Source organism: Bufo gargarizans, chromosome 11, assembly GCF_014858855.1.
Source record: "Bufo gargarizans isolate SCDJY-AF-19 chromosome 11, ASM1485885v1, whole genome shotgun sequence".
NCBI classification, from domain to species: Eukaryota; Metazoa; Chordata; class Amphibia; order Anura; family Bufonidae; genus Bufo; species Bufo gargarizans.
In genome coordinates this window covers 26,163,646-26,184,567 of record NC_058090.1, presented here as the reverse complement: position 1 = coordinate 26,184,567, position 20,922 = coordinate 26,163,646, and the positions used below count along the sequence as shown (strand labels likewise).

At 46.9% G+C, this 20,922-nt stretch overlaps 1 protein-coding gene across 8 annotated transcripts in view; it reads right to left on the bottom strand.

Annotated features, from left to right (window-relative positions):
• The window catches only part of EML5 (EMAP like 5), a 114,467-nt gene that overhangs the window by 33,944 nt on the left and 59,601 nt on the right, over window positions 1–20,922 (bottom strand). For all 8 annotated transcript variants that reach the window (XM_044271778.1, XM_044271779.1, XM_044271780.1 and 5 more), the window contains 9 exons: window positions 18,149–18,316; window positions 16,184–16,290; window positions 12,677–12,795; window positions 12,258–12,444; window positions 10,402–10,507; window positions 6,664–6,757; window positions 4,958–5,058; window positions 1,944–2,146; window positions 1,321–1,432 (listed from right to left, as the gene is read on the bottom strand). In XM_044271778.1, the coding sequence (XP_044127713.1) occupies window positions 1,321–1,432; window positions 1,944–2,146; window positions 4,958–5,058; window positions 6,664–6,757; window positions 10,402–10,507; window positions 12,258–12,444; window positions 12,677–12,795; window positions 16,184–16,290; window positions 18,149–18,316 (1,197 nt within the window). The remainder of the gene's footprint in view (window positions 1–1,320; window positions 1,433–1,943; window positions 2,147–4,957; window positions 5,059–6,663; window positions 6,758–10,401; window positions 10,508–12,257; window positions 12,445–12,676; window positions 12,796–16,183; window positions 16,291–18,148; window positions 18,317–20,922) is intronic.

Here is a 20,922-nt window from a genome sequence, read left to right as displayed (position 1 = left end):
GGTCTACACTGTGGTCAGTATGTGCAGTGTGCACGGGGCAGTCAGTGGTCTCATCACGGTCAGTGTGCACGGGGCAGCCAGTGGTCTCATCATGGTCAGTGTGCACGGGGCAGTCAGTGGTCTCATCACGGTCAGTGTGCACGGGGCAGCCAGTGGTCTCATCACGGTCAGTGTGCACGGTGCAGCCAGTGGTCTCATCACGGTCAGTGTGCACGGTGCAGCCAGTGGTCTCATCACTGTCAGTGTGCACGGTGCAGCATTTAGTGGTTTCGTCACAGTCAGTGTGCACGGTGCAGTTAGTAGTCTCATCACGGTCAGTGTGCACGGGTCAGTCAGTGGTCTCATCGCAGTCAGTGGTCTCATCGCGGTCAGTGTGGATGGTGCAGTTAGTGGTCTCGTCATAGTCAGTGTGGATGGTGCAGTCAGTGGTCTCGTCACAGACAGTATGGATGGTGCAGTTAGTGGTCTCGTCACAGACAGTATGGATGGTGCAGTTAGTGGTCTCATCACGGTCAGTATGGACGGTGCAGTTAGTGGTCTCGTCACAGACAGTATGGATGGTGCAGTGAGTGGTCTCATCACGGTCAGTGTGGACGGTGCAGTCAGTGGTCTCGTCACAGTCAGTATGGACAGTGCTGTTAGTGGTCTCATCACAGTCAGTGTGGATGGTGCAGTCAGTGGTCTCGTCACAGACAGTATGGATGGTGCAGTTAGTGGTCTCATCACGGTCAGTATGGACGGTGCAGTTAGTGGTCTCGTCACAGTCAGTATGGACGGTGCAGTTAGTGGTCTCGTCACAGTCAGTATGGACGGTGCAGTTAGTGGTCTCGTCACAGTCAGTATGGACGGTGCAGTTAGTGGTCTCGTCACAGTCAGTATGGACGGTGCAGTTAGTGGTCTCGTCACAGTCAGTATGGACGGTGCAGTTAGTGGTCTCGTCACAGTCAGTATGGACGGTGCAGTTAGTGGTCTCGTCACAGTCAGTATGGACGGTGCAGTTAGTGGTCTCGTCACAGTCAGTATGGACAGTGCAGTTAGTGGTCTCGTCACAGTCAGTATGGACGGTGCTGTTAGTGGTCTCGTCACAGTCAGTATGGACGGTGCAGTTAGTGGTCTCGTCACAGTCAGTATGGACGGTGCAGTTAGTGGTCTCGTCACAGTCAGTATGGACGGTGCAGTTAGTGGTCTCGTCACAGTCAGTATGGACGGTGCAGTTAGTGGTCTCATCACAGTCAGTATGGATGGTGCTGTTAGTGGTCTCATCACAGTCAGTATGGATGGTGCTGTTAGTGGTCTCATCACGGTCAGTGGTCTCATCACCTTTAGAGCCTGGAGCCAGTGCAGCCCTCTTGATAGCGTAGGTTTTGAGGCATCGTTCAAAAGAATCATCCCAGAGCGCCACCACTCCATCCTTCCCACCGGTCACAAAGCCCTGCGATAGGAAACACTGTACTCAGTTCTCTACTATACAGGATCTGCCAGAGCAATATGGAGTCGACCAAACGGTGTACCGCCATACTGTGCACACAAGGAGCGAGCATTCAGAACCCTCACAGCAGGATAGGAGAGAGGATTGTCTAACATTATAGATCAACTACAGCCTCTGGATATAAACAAGAATATTCCTATTCACTGACAGCAAGCAGAAATCTTGAATGTGGTGAGGAAGTGAAACTCAAAGTTGCAGAATCTTTCTTTATCTATTGAAGAAGCTTTATGTACAGGAGACTAGACAACTTATACTCCAGACACATCTAAAGAAAAAGCATACAACCTGCTGGCTGCTCTTGGTATCAAACTTATCTACACTCGGTGTCAGTTTTGTGACCACGCAGCTTTGGATGTGACTGCAGTATAAGATGCGATGTAACTATTAGTAAATATAAAGCAAAGGATTTGATAGGATTGATTTTCGGAGGATGTCGTGGAGATTTCCTTCTCACCTTATCCAGGGCGTGCATACTGAACACCGGCCCGTCGTGAGCCTTCACAGTCTTCATCAGGAACAGGTCTCTCCAGATACAGATGTCTCCAGTGGAGGTTCCTGAGAAGGACATCTCCTCTGTCCACCCGTACACCACACACATCACGGTGTCAATCTTCGAGCCGGTCCCTATGCACGCCTTGCGTCCAATCAGACCCCCACCTGTCAGTATAGGACGGCAGCGTTACGTATAGTGAGGAAGCACAGGGGGTCTCATGCACATTACTGAACAGGGGGAGGGGGGGAATTTCCTCATTATAGGTGCCAACCTGCTGTCAAATTACTCTACCCCCCCCCCCCCCCTCCGGGGCTCAGCTATAAGGGTTCATTTATTCCCATGATTACATAACTCATGAGGTTCACATCAGAACACGTGCGTTTAACGAATGCCACTGACTCTGTACGGAGTGGTATAGATTGCGGCACTATTACACACAATACCCAAAAAATTATATCCTCGATGTATACCGCCCAATGGAGGTCTCGGTTGAACGTATGTGCCGGAAGCTTTCCTGCTGCGTACAGAAAAACGTGCAGGGATATGTAATGTGAAGGGAGCCTAATGAAGGGGGCAGGGCAGCAAAACACTAAAGGGGGTGTCACGCCTAATTACCATATAATGAACAGTTTGGAACTTTCTAATAGACATGGAATTTCAATTCTCCACCATTTTCAAGATCACCGATTGCCATCAGTGACCAGAACATTCCTTACCCAGAATGTAATCAGTGCAAACAGTCCTGTGTCAGCAGCAGGACAGATCTCTCTCTAGTCCTGGACTCCAGGCTGATACACCATAAAACTACCCATCAGCTTTGCAGATCTGGATGTACACAAGAATGTTCCAATTCATTCACTGCCAGCAAGCACAGAACTTGAAAATGGTGAGCAATAGAAACGTGTATATTAGAAAGTTGCATACCTTTTCCTTAGACAACCATTAAAGGGGTTATCCATGAATTTGATATTGATGGCCTATCCTCAGGATAAGTCATCAATATCAGATCGGTAGTGGTCCATCTCCCGGACCCCTGCCGATCAGCTGTTTTAAGAGGCAGCTGTGCTCGACGGAGCTTCGGTATCTTCACAGCTTACAAAGCATAGTGCTGTACACTGGATAGTGGCTGCGCTTGGTATTGCAGCTGAGCCCCAGTGACTTAAATGAGACTGAGCTGCTCCTAGGCCACATAACTGATGTACGGTGGAGTCAATGGCCTCGGAAAAGGCCTAAGCGCTGCGGCCTCTTTGAACAGCTGATTGGTGGGGTTTCCAGGAGTAATAAAAAATGTTTGTTGTCTGCACAGAGTATCCCAGACACTACACATGTTTTTCATGTCAGGGCTTTCCTTCTTCTGTTCTCAGCATCACTGCATCCTGGCAGGATGTTTACATGCAGAACTTCCTGTTTTCATCAGCTTCCTGCTGGGTGTTCTAACCAATCCCAGCATGCTTTGCTCCAATGTTTCATATTGCTTGCACTGACTAACATAAATGAAGATGGGAGGTGTAGGCGGCGAGGTTACTGCTGACAGAACAGCAACACTGCACAGCAAAGCATGCTGGGATTGGTTAGAAAACCCAACAGGAAGCTGATGAAAACAGGAAGTTCTGCATGTAGACATCCTGCCAGGATGCAGTGATGCTGACAACAGGGGAAGGGAAGCCCTGACATGAAAAACAAGTATATGGTCAGGAGTATGTAGTGTTGGGGGTACGCTGGGCAGATAAAAAAATAATAATTATGGGGCTGTAGAAATCCTTTAAAGGGGCTGTCCTCTTAAGATGACCTCTCCCCTATCAATAGGATAGGGAATAAGTGTCTGATCAATGGGGGTCTGACCACTGGGGTCACGAGAGCACGGGTCCATGCTTCCTGTTTGAATGGTGCAGCGGTCACACATGCGCATTGCCACTCCATTCAGCTTAGAGTTTGCACTCGGCTATCTCTGGCAGTGTCATAGAGCTGAATAGAGCAGCGGAGACGCATGTGTCACCAAGGTCCCTGTTGTCATAATAAGTGGGGTGCCCAGGGGTCGGACCCCTGTCATTCAGACACCTATCCCTTATCCTGTCGATAGCGGATAAGTTGTCCTAATGGAACAACCCCTTTAATATAGTGGCTATAATGTTGACATATTGTCTGTGGGTCATATGCTGCAGACAGGGACATAGCTATAGGGGGTGCAGAGGTAGCAGTCGCTACCGGGCCCAGGAGCCTGAGGGGGCCCAAAGACCCTTGTGCCACAAAATAAGTATTATAGAAAGTGCATGCTGGTCAAGTTACACCTCTGGCTGAAGGGAAGGGGTCATTTTTTACTTGGGCAGCATGAAGGCAATGTGCTTCCCTGCCCCTGGCCACAAAGCACTGAGTTAAGGGGCCAAGCTGAACTCTTGCACCAGGGCCCATGAGCCTTTAGCTACGCCTCTGGCTGCAGATATTACAGAGTCCACTAGGTGTCGCTGTTAGAACATATTTCCGCCCAATGACGGTGCAAAATGGAGCAGGATATTTGCCAATATCCTTTAGATTTTAACTAGCACTGATCATCACTCTCATCATCCAGCCTTCCCTTGTTCTTAGACGTTTAATTACTATGTGCTTTGTGCATATGTTTCTTAGGCTACACCAGGGATGCTCAACCTGCGACCCTCCAGCTGTTGCAAAACTACTCCCAACATGCCCTAATAGCTGTAGGCTGTCCAGGTATCCTGGGAGTAGTATTTTTTTTCAACAGCTGGAGGGCCGCAGGTTGGGCATCCCTGGGCTATGCTATGATACAGTTGATGGAATGTGCCGGACACAATCTTTATGTGTCTGTGATAGCAACATGGACAAAAATTACCCAATACAATGACGTGTTTGGGAGGGAAAAAGCTAAAAATCAGGAAAAACCATTACATTTTCTTATCATATAAGACCCGTGTTGGCTAACAGCTAAATATCTGTACAAGCAGGTCATCCACACACTGCACCTGCGCGCCTCCAGAACTTCATGTGCTTCACCCCCGCAGTGATCAGTTTATCGGGCATGTAGGGGTTAATCTTCACCACAAAGATTTTATCTTTACTCCCTCTGCAAAATATAGATATAAAGGATTAGGAGGGGTCACTTACTGCCACCAATCAGGTATTCTGGAGATCGCATTCCTAATAATACACCATAGAGAGGTTATGTCCAGCATGAGGCCCCTGATAGGGAACAAGATGTTCTGCAGCAGCTTCTCCATTTATAATCCTACTTTTGGGAGTTTTTAGTCATCCTGAACCCTTCTCATATACTTTGATTAGTCATCATTTTAAAAATCTCTGCTAGCTGTCAATATACTGGAACATTGAAAGAAGTCAGATCCATGCTGGCTTAGACCTCCTCACACAGCTGAGGGCTTGTTGCAGTGGATCAGTAGGCAATCCCTAGTGAGCCAAGCGCAAGCTTGTCTCATTCTAGACTGATACAGTATATCGGCGCTGGCAGATACTGATGTGTTTAGCTCGCAAAGGATTGTCTAGACCAGTGATGGTGAACCTTTTAGAGACCGAGTGCCCAAACTGCAACCCAATACCCACTTATTTATCGCCAAGTGCCGACACGGCAAATTAACCTGAATAATAATATAGTATATCTTCCATGTACTTTATCATTTAGCTATAATATCCTGCCTACATTCAGTGCCCTGCCTGTGCTGTTCATAGCGTGCCCTGCGCAAATGAATGGCAGGAAAAGTCTAAGGCATATTGGTACGCCATAGACTTTTTCCAGGGTGCGGGTGCCCACAGAGAGGGCTCTGAGTGCCGCCTCTGGCACCCGTGCCATATGTTCGCCACCACTGGTCTAGACTGATACACCAAACAAACCCTCAGCTGTGAGAGCAGGACTAAAACAGATCAGGTGCTCAACCTCTAGATGTAACTAAGAACGTATTCCATTCACTGACACTAAACAGAGCAATTGAAAATGGTGAAGATCAATGTTGTGAGTCCCATGTTTAAATGGGTTATCCAGTACTTAATATTGATGACCTATCCTCTGCATAGGTCATCAATATCTGATTGGTGGGGGTCCGACTCCCGGCTTCCCCGCCGATCAGCCGTGAGACGTGGCGCTCCTTGCGAGCACTGCTTCCTCTATATTACACTACGTCTCGTCTCCAGTGGAGCGGTACAAGTACTTTCTCTATTCACTTGAATGGAGCAGGTGTTTGTATTACACTGCACTTCCGAGACGACGTGCAGTGTAATGACGGCGAAGTAGCTGGGGTCCGGGGTGTCAGACCTCCGCCGATTAGATATTGATGATCTATCCTGAAGATAGGTCATCAATATTAACTGCTAGATAACCCCTTTAAGTAAGGCCTCATGCACACGAACGTTGTTTTGGTCAGCATCCGAGCCGCAGTTTTTGCGGCTCGGATGCGGACCCTTTTACTTCAATGGGGCCGCAAAAGATGCGGACAGCACCGTTGCTCCGTTCCGTGGCCCCGCAAAAAAATAAAAAATATAACCTGTCGGACAACAATAGGCAGTTATATCAATGGCTGTCCGTGCCGTTCCGCAAATTGCGGAACGCACACGGACGCCATCCGTGTTTTGCGGATCCGCAATTTGCAGACCGCAAAACACACAACGGTCGTGTGCATGTAGCCTAAGGGGACCAGAACCACTGACGCCCTTGAGGTCGTACCTGACTGATGACAGTTTCTCGCCCTTTTTCCAGTCCCACAAGACCACAGTGTGATGGTCGTCGATGCCGACAGAGGCCAGGCGCTTCCCATCCGCTGCGAGAAAATATGACATGGAGACAAGTGACATCATCAGGTTAGAAAAAGAAATGGAGCACAAATTCTTATCCAAAGAGCTTACAATCTAATCTCATATTGGGAGATAAAGGTATAGACTACAATGAAAGTGCAACCAGGCGTGGTCACAGAGCTAGCAATCTACCATGCAGCTTTCTTCGTGCACAGTAGCGCTGCACTATGTACAGAGGTTTCCAGTAACAATTTCGGTGACTCAATGGCCATTAACAATGTCAGCCGGATTAGTGAGATACTGTAAGTACCACAAGTGACCAGTAGAGGACAGTGTGATTATAACCAGGGGTGCGTCTATATCGGTGCAGAGAAAGCATCCACACACCAAGACACAAAAGACCCCAGAATTATAAATGGGACATTGTAGGCGGGAAGACCCAATTACAGATTTTGCACCAGTATCCAGTTACCCCTCTGTACATGTGCATATTTATAAAGGGGGATTCCAGTTGTTAAAGGGGTATTCTGGCTGTATCAAGTTACCCCCTATCCACAGGATAAGGGATAATTATTAGGTAGGGAAGGGGGGTCTTACCGTTGGGCACCATCTCCGATCAAGAGGTTGGGGGCCCCATTCTCATGATAAGAGGGGGTTCCAGAGGTTGGATCCCCACCGATCTGTGGATAGGGGATAACTTGATATAACCGGAATGCCCCTTTAAAAGTTATCCCTCTATCCGTAGGAGAGGGTATAACCATTAGATCAGTGGGGGTTCCAGTGGTAGGACAAGAACAGGTACCACACAGAGACCCCCGAAAATAACAGAGCGGTAGGTCAAGCATGTGCATTGCCGCTCCATTTATCTCTATGAGACAGGCGAGTACAGCGCGCACTATTTCCGGAACTCCCATAGAGATGAATGGAGCGGCACTCTGCATGCTTGACCTGCCGCTCTGTTCATTTCAGGGGGCTCTGAGGGGTACCCATTCTCGTGGTCAGTGGGGTCCCAACAGTAGGACCGCCAGCGATGTAATAGTTATCCCTCGCTCCAGTGGATAGGGGATAACTTTGAACAACCGAATATCCCTTTTAAATCTGCAAATGGAGGCGGTTGCCAAGAACACAATGTATCAAAACTATAGTAAAATCCTGATACATTGAAACAATGTACTCTCGGACACATCTGCACAGTATTTGCCAGTAAAATAAAATAAAAAACTTTAACTTAATCTGCGTTACAATTATACTAAGTGAAATGAATGCAAATCGATGCTGAAATGAAATGTAATATGATTCAGAAGAGGGAGACGGCGCAGTGCGGACGGCGATGTCCCCAGCATAGCAAGAAGGTGATTATACAGCGAGAGTCATCCTCAACACGTTACATCTAATTGCCCGTTTCACGGATATTTAATCCTAATGAAAGGAAAGCGTCGTAACCAAAGAGCGAACAACTGGCGTTAAATCAATAAATGTTCTCGGCTTGTTAAAGGGACGGTGTCCAGTCTTCTGTAAGCCACGCGCGATCGCTGTGTAATGGCAGGTTCTGAAACTCTCTAATAGACTTTGTGATTCACTTACTCACTGTTTTCAAGATCTCTGCTTGCCCATCAGTGAATTACAAACACTCATGGTTCTCTAGTCCTGACCTAATACTTCTCACAGCTGAGGGTTTGTTACAGTTGTATGCAGTCTAGACAATCCTCTGTGAGCTAAACAGCCTGGACTCCAGCCTGATACAATGTATCAGTCCAGGTAAAATGTAACAATGGTCATGACATGAGAGAGATAAGGGAGGGTTCACATCATCGTTTCATTTTCCGTTCTTCTGATCAGTCACAAGAACAGGAAAAAAACAACAACAACTGCGTTTTAAATTCCGGTTTACAGGATCTCAAAACCATAATTTAACGGTTCAGTTTTGTCCCCATTCATTGTCAAACTGATCAGGATGCATAAGTATGCATCCGATCCGTCTAAGGCTGCTTTCACACTAGCGCTAATAGTTTCCGGTATTGAGATCCGTCATAGGGTCTCAATGTCGGAAAAAAACGCTTCAGTTTTGTCCCATTCATTGTCAATGGGGACAAAACGTAATTGAACAGAACGGAGCGCTCCAAAATGCATTCTGTTCTCATACCGGAGAGCAAACTGCAGCATGACCCACAATGCAAGTCAATGGGGACGGATCCGTTTTCTCTGACACAATCTGACACAACAGAAAACGGATCCGTCCCCTATCGACTTTCAATGGAGTTCATGACGGATCAATCTTGGGTATGTTAAAGATAATACAACCAGATCCATTCAGTAACGGAAGCGTTTTTGCTAAACCCTGCCGGATCCAGCAAAAACGCTAGTGTGAAAGTAGTCTTCTTGCGTTTTTGGGGCTGGACACAAAACCGCTGCAAGCTTCAGTTTTGTGTCTGGTTTCAGAAATGTAACAAACTGGATCTGGAAAGAAAATCAATGTAAATAAATGGTGCTGCATCCGGCGCCCACTGACTTATTAAGATTTTCATACCGGATCCGGTTTGTTCCGTTTTGATTTAATACAACTGTATCAAGCCGAAAAGGAGCCATCAGGATGTATTAAACGGCACCGATCCAATTAATTCCAGTTTTGAAATCCTCAACGGAACTCAACACCAGATTTAACAATGAAGATGTGAAAGTGGCCTTAGGCTACTTTCACACTAGCGTTATTCTTTTCCGGTATCGAGTTCTGTCCTAGGGGCTCTATACCGAATAAAAAACTGATCAGTTTAATCCTAATGTATTCTGAATGGAGAGCAATCCGATCAGGAGGAATCAGTTCAGTCCCTCTTACGGTATTTGGCTGGAGAAAATACTGCAGCATGCTGCAGTATTTTTTCTGTCCAAAATTCCGGAAAACACTTGACGGATCCGGCATTAATTTCCACTGAAATGTATTCATGCCGGATCCAGCATTAAAATTGCCGCATTGACGGATCCGGTCTTCAGGTCTGCGCATGCGCAGACATTTAAAAATGTGAAAATAATAAATACTGGATCCGTTTTTTCCGGATGACACCGGAGAGACGGATCCGGTATTTCAATGCATTCGTCAGACGGATCCACATCCGTATCCGTCTACAAATGATATCCATTTGCATACGGATTTCCGGATCCGGCAGGCAGTTCCGGCGACGGACCTGCCTGCAGGATCCTCACAACGCAAGTGTGAAAGTACCCTTAAAGGGGTCTTCTGGGATTTTGATACTGATGACCTATCCTCAGGGACCAGCACAGGTAAAATACATCAGTCCAGGCTCTTTAGCAGGCAATTTAAGTACGGTATTACATTTCATTCAATATTGTTTTAGTTATTTTTTTTTTTACTTATTAGTTTTATATAAAGGTAAATTCTTTATTTTTTTTATTTCATAAATTATTTTGTCTAATGTATTTTAATTATTTATGTTGTATTTATTATTATTAATAATCATGTATGTATTTTGTTTAATTTATTAATCCTGCTATTTAAATTTTTATTAAAATCTATTTTATCATTTCCAGTTACTGACAGCAAGCAGAGGGCTGAGGCAACATGAAAAACAAAGTCTGTTAGAAAGCTGCAGAGCTTTTTATTACACACTGATTATAGTAGACGGGACAGCGGTCCTTTTATGTTCGGAGCAGTCACCTGAGAAGTCCACGGCGCACACTCCGTACTGGTGATGTCCTTTCAACACTGAAAGAGGTTTGATTGTCTCGCAGTCCCAGATGTGCACGGTGCAGTCTCTGCCCACCTGGAAGACATGAAACCTATGCGTCAGAAGGGCTGCACCCAGGGGCGTAACTACCATAGCGGCAGACCATGTAACTGCTATGGGGCCCAGGGCAAGAGGGGGCCCAGTCTTAGTTGGGATTATCTACTTTTCTATTGGGGATGAAAATCTTAGTCAGGACTCTACCCTCTAAAGCAGGGATGCCCAACCTGCGGCCCTCCAGCTGTTGCAAAACTACAACTCCCAGCATGCCTGGGCAGCGTACAGCTATTAGTGCATGCTGGGAGTTGTAGTTTTGCAACAGCTGGAGGGGCACAGGTTGAGCATTCCTGTTCTAAAGGAACAACTTTGAGGCTGGGTTCAGACCTGAGCGTACTGAACGTACGCTCTGTATGCGCAATTGTACGGGCATTTGCAATCGCGCATACAGAGACAAGCGAACGCCCATTGTCGCACGTTCCCGCTGAAGTCTATGTAAGGGAACACGCGACAAGACGCCCCAAAGAAGCTCCTGTACTTCTTGGGGCGTCGGGCGTTTTACAGCGCGATCGTACTCGCTGTAAAATGCTCAGGTGAGAACCATTCCCATAGGGAATCATTGGTTCTTGCCTGTTGAGCGTTTTACAGCGCGTAGGAACGCAGGTCTGAACCCAGCCTTAGCAAATGAAGCAGTGGAAAAATGGCCCAAGGGTCATTGAAAAGAGTTTAGGCAGAAACCCTTCTGTCCTGTGTGGGGGGCCTGGTTTGATCATTGCTATGGGGCCCTTACTTCTCTATGGACGTCACTGGCTGCACCTATGAACCCCCACTACTGTCCCTGCAGTAGAGCTGTGTACATGCTGGTACCAGTAGTCCCACAATAGCTGGGGAGCCGTGGGCTTTATGGTGCAACTTGAGAGGGGAGCAAGGAGGTAATAATACGTATGTTGCAGTTGATCCACGTGAAACCAAACCCTTTCTTTAGGAGTCCAAAAAGTCTCAATGTCAGTCTGTTGCCTCTAAAGCCTTACTTTTAGGGCTCATGCACACGACTGTATGCCCTCTGAGACATACTGTCCGTGAGCAGGCCATATGTCCCGGAGCGGCATACATCGTGCACACGGGAGCGCACAGCATCATAGGTTACTATGCTGCTGTGCGCATCGGGCCGCTGTGGGGCTATTGTCCCGCACTCATATGATCATATGAGTGCGGGACAATAGCCCCGCGAGCGGCCCGATACTATGATATCCTATGATGCTGTGCGCTCCTGTGTGCACGATGTATGCCGCTCCGGGACATATGGCCCGCTCACGGACAGTATGTCTCAGAGGGCATATGGTTGTGTGCATGAGCCCTTAGTGCGATAAAAAATACAGGTTGTTGCCCCCCCCCCCCCCCTTCCCAAAGAGCGTCTTTAGATTGAAAATCTCTGTTCATATACAGACTGCCCCTTGGTGACTTGGCATGGTACTGACCCCCGCCAATCTGATATTGATGACCTATCCTGAGGATAGGTCATCAATGCTAAAAACACGGAGATCCCATTTAATAAGTGAACATAAAGATCACAGGTTTAGCAACTCAATGTCAATCTGCTGCAACTAAATAGTCACCAATGAGAATGTCATCCATAAGGGGAAGAATAAATCCAGAATAACTTATTACTTCTGGACCTATTACTGCCTGACTCCCTCCATGCCTGAAAGCTCCAGATACCTCATCAAATAGGGAGCAGAACCTGAGACAAACCCTAATACGCTACTGGTTGACTCAGTTGTGCAGAACGTACCTGACCTGTAGCTACGAAATCCTTCAAGGGGTGAATGGCCAGGCAGAGAATATCATCGGTGTGGCCCAGGTAGAACCTCTGCGTGTTCTGCTGCCGGTTGTACACCACTCCGATGGCCGCCACGTGGTAAACGATCTCACCCGTCTGGGTGTAAAAGAGGTTGCTCCGGCAGTCATAGCCCCGGTACCTTCAGAATTAGCAGAAGTCTGGTTTATTTTCATAGTTCTGTCACACTCACAGCGGCGCTCACAATTCTGCTGGATGCTGCTTACAACCTGTCAACACTGTGCTGACAGACTTGCCCCTACCAGCTGAGCTCCTCTCATACCCTGCTATGTCCCAGATCTGCATGCATTTCTAATGAATCTGGACCAGATGGAAGTGAGGGCCCTACGACCTGCCACTCCCAGGCTGCTCACCCATGCACAAAATGCAGGCGGATGCTGTTCACGGGAGCGCGTTCCCTCCTCTTGGAAGAAGCACTTCTGTGTTTGTCTTTGCATTGCTCTTTAAGCTGAGGTAGATCTTCTTTATACACCTGAAAAATAATAATGAAGATTTATGACAGAGCCTAAAGGAGGAGCCGGAGTGTGAGGTTGTCACAGCCCCGCCCCCTGAATAAATGAATAGTCACATCATTACAGTGGGATCAGACATGAGGCCCACACACCTCATTCTACAGTAACGGCTATTCCATCGATTAACTGCTGACAACCCGCCTGTACGTCACATCTGAGAGGTTGTCACAGCCCCACCCCCATTACTGACATCACTGATTTCAGCCTGTAATTGTGTGTGGGGGGAAAGCTTTATAAGCTCCTCTCCCACAGGCCTCATCGCTGGCGTCACGCCGTGTCATTCCTAACCCACACCAGGAAATTTCGGAAGCTTTCCGTAACTTAGCTTTGTAAACCGCATACATATTCAATAAAATCCTAAAACTACCCTGCTGGACTTCTTTGCCCCTTATAGGCTTACCTACGTTCATGGCTATGGGCACAATCCAGGCCTTTTAGTTAGTCAACAGAATATGGATAGTTCAATCCTTGGCACCATCACGTCAGGCTCCAGCATCCGTAGCCACGGCCATAATAGTAATATAGTTACGGTACACCGAGGCGGCATAGGAGATCCACAAACCTTATACTACAGTAACATCTATGACTGCTGACAACCTTCATATCACGCCTGAGGGGTTGTCACAGCCCGGTCCCCTGTTCCTGACATCACTGCACATGATATAATAGTGACTGGTAAAAATATATAATGAATAATTCAGGATTGTCGGTGATAGCCGGCAGAACGTACGCTGGGTGGGAGCCAGCCGCATGCAAATGGGAAACTTCAGCTTCTGACCCAATTACCAGCAATGACCTGGAGTCGCCTCGTGATCTGGGAGCTTACACACACACATACACCGCTATACACACACATACACCGCTATACACACACATACACCGCTATACACACACATACACCGCTATACACACACATACACACCGCTATACAGACACATACACACCGCTATACACACACATACACACCGCTATACAGACACATACACACCGCTATACAGACACATATACAGACACATACACCGCTATACAGACACATACACACCGCTATACAGACACATACACACCGCTATACAGACACATACACACCGCTATACAGACACATATACAGACACATACACACCGCTATACAGACGCATACACACCGCTATACAGACACATACACCGCTATACAGACACATATACAGACACATACACCGCTATACAGACACATACACACCGCTATACAGACACATACACACCGCTATACAGACACATATACACACACATACACACCGCTATACAGACGCATACACACCGCTATACACACACATACACACCGCTATACAGACACATATACACACACATACACACCGCTATACAGACACATATACACACACACACACCGCTATACAGACACATACACTGCTATACAGACACATACACTGCTATACAGACACATATACACTGCTATACAGACACATATACACACACATACACCGCTATACAGACACATACACCGCTATACAGACACATACACCGCTATACAGACACATACACCGCTATACACACACATACACCGCTATACACACACATACACACCACTATACACACACATACACACCGCTATACACACACATACACACCGCTATACACACACACATACACACCGCTATACACACACACACATACACACCGCTATACACACACATACACACCGCTATACACACACATACACACCGCTATACACACACACATACACACCTATAACCACACACATACACACATAGATACACACACACAGACACACCGCTATACACACACACATACACACCACTATACACACACACATACACACCGCTATACACACACACATACACACCGCTATACACACACACACACACACCGCTATACACACACATACACACCGCTATACACACACACACATACACACCGCTATACACACACACATACACCGCTATACAGACACACATACACCGCTATACAGACACACATACACCGCTATACACACACATACACCGCTATACACACACATACACCGCTATACAGACACATACACCGCTATACAGACACATACACCGCTATACAGACACATACACCGCTATACAGACACATACACCGCTATACACACACATACACACCGCTATACACACACACACATACACACCGCTATACACACACATACACACCGCTATACACACCGCTATACACACACACACATACCGCTATACACACACACACACATACCGCTATACACACACACACACACCGCTATACACACACACACCGCTATACACACACACTGCTATACAGACACACATACACCGCTATACACACACATACACACCGCCATACACACACATACACCGCTATACAGACACATACACTGCTATACAGACCGCTATACAGACACATACACCGCTATACAGACACATATACACCGCTATACAGACACATATACACCGCTATACACACACATACACTGCTATACACACACACATACACTGCTATACAGACCGCTATACAGACACATACACCGCTATACAGACACATATACACCGCTATACAGACACATATACACCGCTATACACACACATACACTGCTATACACACACACATACACCACTATACAGACACATACACTGCTATACAGACACATACACAGCTATACACACACATACACAGCTATACACAGTGTAAGAAGGTACTAGGAATCATCGTGGATGGAAGGTACTGTGTGTGTCACTGAGGTTCCTGGCCTCAGTGAAGTAAGAGCCGGTACTTTATGTGTCAGCAGCAGCTATGACTAATTGACACCTTGAGATTTAGCATTGCTGTCATAGCTAATCCGGGACGGCTCTTACTGGGAGTAGTCAAAGTGCTCGGTGGGTGTCTACTCCCCGTGTTCCAGGCCGGGTTTTGCCAGGCATAAAAACCAGCCAGCACTGCCAGGTGGGTGGATTTACTCTGACAGTGGAGCTCAGAAGTCTGTGTGCTGTGAACTAAGGGCTGTGCTGGGATTTGGGGTTTAAGCCGGTCTGGAGGACTCAGGCCCCTCTAAAGGGGAACAGGCCGCCTATGGACTTGATGAGGCTGGACGTGAATTAACACCCAGGAGAAAAAGGTGACTTTTATTGTTTATGGATTTTCCTTGTGTGTGAACAAACACCAAGCCACCTGCGTTTTGTGATGCACCTTATCTGCATTTTGTTATACACCAATGTGTGAATAAACACCGCTGTTTGATTCAAGAACTGTGTACTTTGCCGCTATACTGCATCCGCTAACACCAGAGCGAATCCCCACAACAGCTATACACACACATACAGACATTTAGGGGCAGCACTTTACCTGTCGCCGATACGTGATCTGTGTCTCCTGTTCTATTTCAGAGTCCAGCTCTGGAACGTCAGACTGTTCCGAATCTGATTCATCACTGTTAGAATCCATTAAACTCTCTGATAGAGACAGAAGGGAAGGATATCCAGTTACAGACGGTTAAAGGACCTCTATCAGCAGTTTTGCACCTATGACACTGGCTGACCCGTTACATGTGCACTTGGCAGCTGAAGGCATCTGTGTTGGTCCCATGTCCATATGTGCCCGCATTGCTGAGAAACAGGATGTTTTATTATATGCAAATGAGCCTCTAGGAGCAACGGGGGCGTTACTATTACACTTAGAGGCTCCAGGCAGACTTGGCTCTGGCAATCAAAATGGAGAGGGTGCGGCAGTTGCAGAGAGAGCAGAGCCTCTAGGTGTAATGGTAACGCCCCTGTTGCTCCTAGAGACTCATTTGCATATATTAAAACAATTTTTCTCAGCAATGCGGGCACATATGTACATGGGACCAACACAGATGCCTTCAGCTGCCAAGTGCACATCTAACAGGTCAGGAGTGGCGTAGCGTGGGGGGCCATGGGGGCCATTGCCCCGGGCGTCAAATTTCAGGGGGCGCCAGGCAGCAGGAATTTCAATGAGGGCCACAGGAGCCCATCGCTCCCGTCCCCTCCATTATGCCTCGTAGGCTTCAGGCCTGAAGCCTATAAGGCAGAAGAGCGACGCAGGACTCGGTCACTATTACCTTGCGTCGATCTCGCGAAATGACGCGATGACCCGGTGCGGGAAGGCACAGTGAGGCGTTCGTGACAACCTGCGCCGGGACGCCACAAGCAGTGATGGAGAGAGGTAAGTATATATATATATATATATATATATATATATTTTTTTTAGGGGGCCATTATATTAATACTAATACAGAGGGGGCCATTATAATATACAGGGGGAATAATATTATGGCTCTAGCACAGTATTGGGGGGCAGCAGGATGACAGTGTTGAGACACCAGGAAGGAGAGGATGATAGTAAAGTGAGGAACCTAAAAAAAATTCCGTGAAACTCTGCAGAGATGAGAAGCGGCTGAAAGAAGGTGTCATGGCGGTCTTATCTCTGAATGAAGATGTTGAGGAAAGTCTACATCACAGGAGACGTCTCTGGATGTAACAGGTATAGTGCGGTATTCTACTGTATATAATAATGTCCATCCACAGGGTTGGGGGAGGAGATTGAGAATATGGCCCACCCTGCCGCATCCTGGCCCCAGACTTCAGGTCACACTACAGTGTGTGTTCTGAATTCTGGGGGCTCACACCCATCTACTACATTATCTGTACACGGAGAGTTATCACTGTGTTATCTGTGCTGTTACATAGGACTGCAGGTGACATCTACTACATTATCTGTACTCAGAGAGTTATCTCTGTGTTATCTGAGGTGTTACATAGGACTGCAGGTGACATCTACTAAATTATCTGTACTCAGAGAGTTATCACTGTGTTATATGTGGTGTTACATAGGACTGCAGGTGAATCTACTATATTATCTGTACAAGGAGAGTTATCACTGCGTTATCTGTGCTGTTACATAGGACTGCAGGTAACATCTACTACAGTTTCTGTACTCAGAGTTATTACCATGTTATCTGTGGTGTTACATAGGACTGCAAGTGATCTACTACATTATCTGTTAAAAGGGGCGTGCCCTCAGGTTGGGGGGGGGGGGATTTTTGGCTTGCCCCGGGTGCTGGCAACCCACGCTACGGCACTGCAGGTCAGACAGTGTCATAGGTACAAATCTACTGACAGATGCCATTTAAAATGGGTGGTGTCAGGTAGTAGCCAATTATAGAGCTGAAGCTCATGGCTGGGGCCCTTGTCTTAGAAGGGATGCTGGGACTTGTAGTCTAATAATCTGACAGGTGACAGGAATCCAGACCCCAGATGTAATCGTCTCCATCCGCCCCCTGACTATATTCACCTTGTGGAGCGATGTGCAGAGCGTCCTTCAATTTTCTGTCCGGGATAAACTTCCACTGGAACACAGAATGATCCGCGCCGCCAACCGAAATAATCCACTGATAGTCATGTGACCACCGCACGCTGGTCACATGAGCGGAGTGACCCAGGTACTTCTTAAACTTTGCTCCTGAAAGATACAAAACGCATACATTTTATTTAAAGGTTGTGACCACAAAGTCTCTGCTCCTTCCACTACGCCTGCGACACCGTGCCCCTCCTGAAATACTCTGTGCTGCTGGGAGCCCCATTTTCTACTCCTTTGCATCTCTCAGTCTGTGAGCACCCTTAAGATCAGCACAAGCCTCTTCTGAAATACTTTGTGCTGCTGGAAGACCCTTTTTATTATGTAACCCAAAGTCTATCACCTCCCAGAAGATCAGCGCAGCAATTTCCTGAAATACTCTGTGCTGCTGGGGGCCCAGAATTGAGTCTGTGATCTCTAGTCACTGATTATTATCAGTTTACATGAACCATTCCATATGTTTTCTCCAGGATCTTTAAGACACGAGTTGTGGACATCACAGACGTGTTATTATCCTGCCCCGAACCCTATTCCCCCAGCCCCACCCTAGGTGATCAGCGTTTGTCTATTAAATATACAGCCCCCTGGGGGGAAATTCCCGCTCCACCCTGTTTTTGGATGTCTCTAAGGTTCCATTCACAAGTCCGCAACGTGTTTTGCGGATCCACGGAGCCGCGGATCCGCAAAACACAGAAAGCGTCAATGTGCGTTCCACATTTTGCGGACCGCACATTGCCGGCACTTATAGAATATGCCTGTTCTTGTCCGCAATTGCGGACAAGAATAGGACGTGTTCTATTTTTTTGTGGAACGGAAGTGCAGACCCGGAAGTGCAGATCCGCAATTCCGTGTCCGGGTAGCACATCGTGCTGCCCTATAGGAATGAATGGGTCCGCAATTCGGTTCTGCAAGATGCGGATGTGTGAATGGAGCCTAAGGCGTTCGACAGGGTGGAGTGGAAATTCCTCTGGAAGGATCTAGATTTATTAGTACGGTTAGGCTTCTATATAGCTCTCCAACTGCGAGACTGAACTTTAATGGTTGTCTAGAGGTACTCGTCAAGGATGTCCCCGTCACCCCTATTATTTGACATTTATATTGAGCCTTTAGCTCTTAGTATCAGACAAGATACAATTATTGGGGGTTTTGGAGTATCGGGACCAGAGGATCGGATCTCCCTTTACGCAGATGACGTAATATTTTTCATGAATAAAACCAACACTACTCTCCCAAGAGTTATCCATTTGGTAAACCTTTTTGCGCAGGTCTTTGGTCTTGATATTAATTGGGCAAAAACTACTCTTATGTTACTAGATCATTTTGAGTACTTGAGTGAGGCTCCTCTCACAATGCTGGGCTCCATTCACACGTCCGCAATTTTCCTTCCGCATCTGTTCCGCAATTTTGCGGAACAGGTGCGGATCCATTCATTTCAATGGGGGAGTAATTGCTGTCCGCATCAGCACTTCCGTGATGCGGTTCCGCAAAAAAAATGAAGCATGTCCTACTTTTGGCCACAAATTGCGGGCCGCGACCCCATTGTACTCAATGGGTCCACAAAAAAGCGGATGACATGCGGAAAGACACCAAATGTCATCCGCATGTCATCTCCGCTTATCATCCGCATTACTCTAGCAGCATGTATTCCTCCTTCCTTTTTTATTTCTGCGGAAACACGGAACGGATGTGGATGCACTTTTTTGCAAAAAAACGAAGGTTTTTACGGAAACAGGGATCCGCCAAAAAACGGACCGTAAGGAAAATTGCGGACGTGTGAATGGAGGCTCCATTCACACGTCCGCAAAATGGTTCTGCATCCGTTCCGCAATTTTGCTGAACGTGTGCGGACCCATTCATTCTCTATGTGTGTGCTATCCGCATCCGCATTTGCGGTGCGCGGCCCCGATTTTTGGGTCCGCAACTCTGCAAAAAGATAGAGCATGTCCTATTCTTGTCCGCAGCTTGCGGACAAGAATAGGCATTTCTATGGGGATGCCGGGCGGGTGTGTTGCGGACCCGCAACACACCACGGACGTGTGAATGGAGCCTTTAAGAGGTAGTTGAAACAGTAGAATATCTTGGCCTGATGGTATCACCTAGGATTACTGTATACTCAGATTAATCTGATACCATTGATAAGTACGTTGAGATCAAAAATTGCAATATGGACGCGATTATTTTTAACCAGAGCGGATTTAGAGTTTCTTTAATTATGATGGTGATTTTGCCTCAACTTCTTTATGTTTTCAGGAACTCCCCAGTTTGGATTGAGGACAAGTTCTTTAAACTTCTTGAGAGGACAATCAACTCAATCAACTTTGGGGAAGAAAGCAAGTGAGGTTGAAATTCGTGTATTTTTATAAGCCATTGGAACACGGAGGATTGAATCTTCCCTGTTTCAAGGGTTATCTTCTAGCTGGGCAGCTACTGTTATTTTCTCATTGGGAGGAAAGTCCGTTGTGCAAAGCCTTGATAAATCGTTCACCCGTTGATAACGTGTTTACATTACTGGAATCTGGGCCACTGGTTAATGTTGAAAAAGAGTATAGAGTAACTGGGAAGTTATTTTCCAGAGCCTGGACAACTATCAGATGATGGATGGGGATAAAGGGTTCTCTTCGGTGCACCCCTCTTTGGCACAACTTTTTCTTACAGGAGATTGATAATTTACTAGGTGACAGATTCTGGCAAAAAAGTAATATTACTTGCCG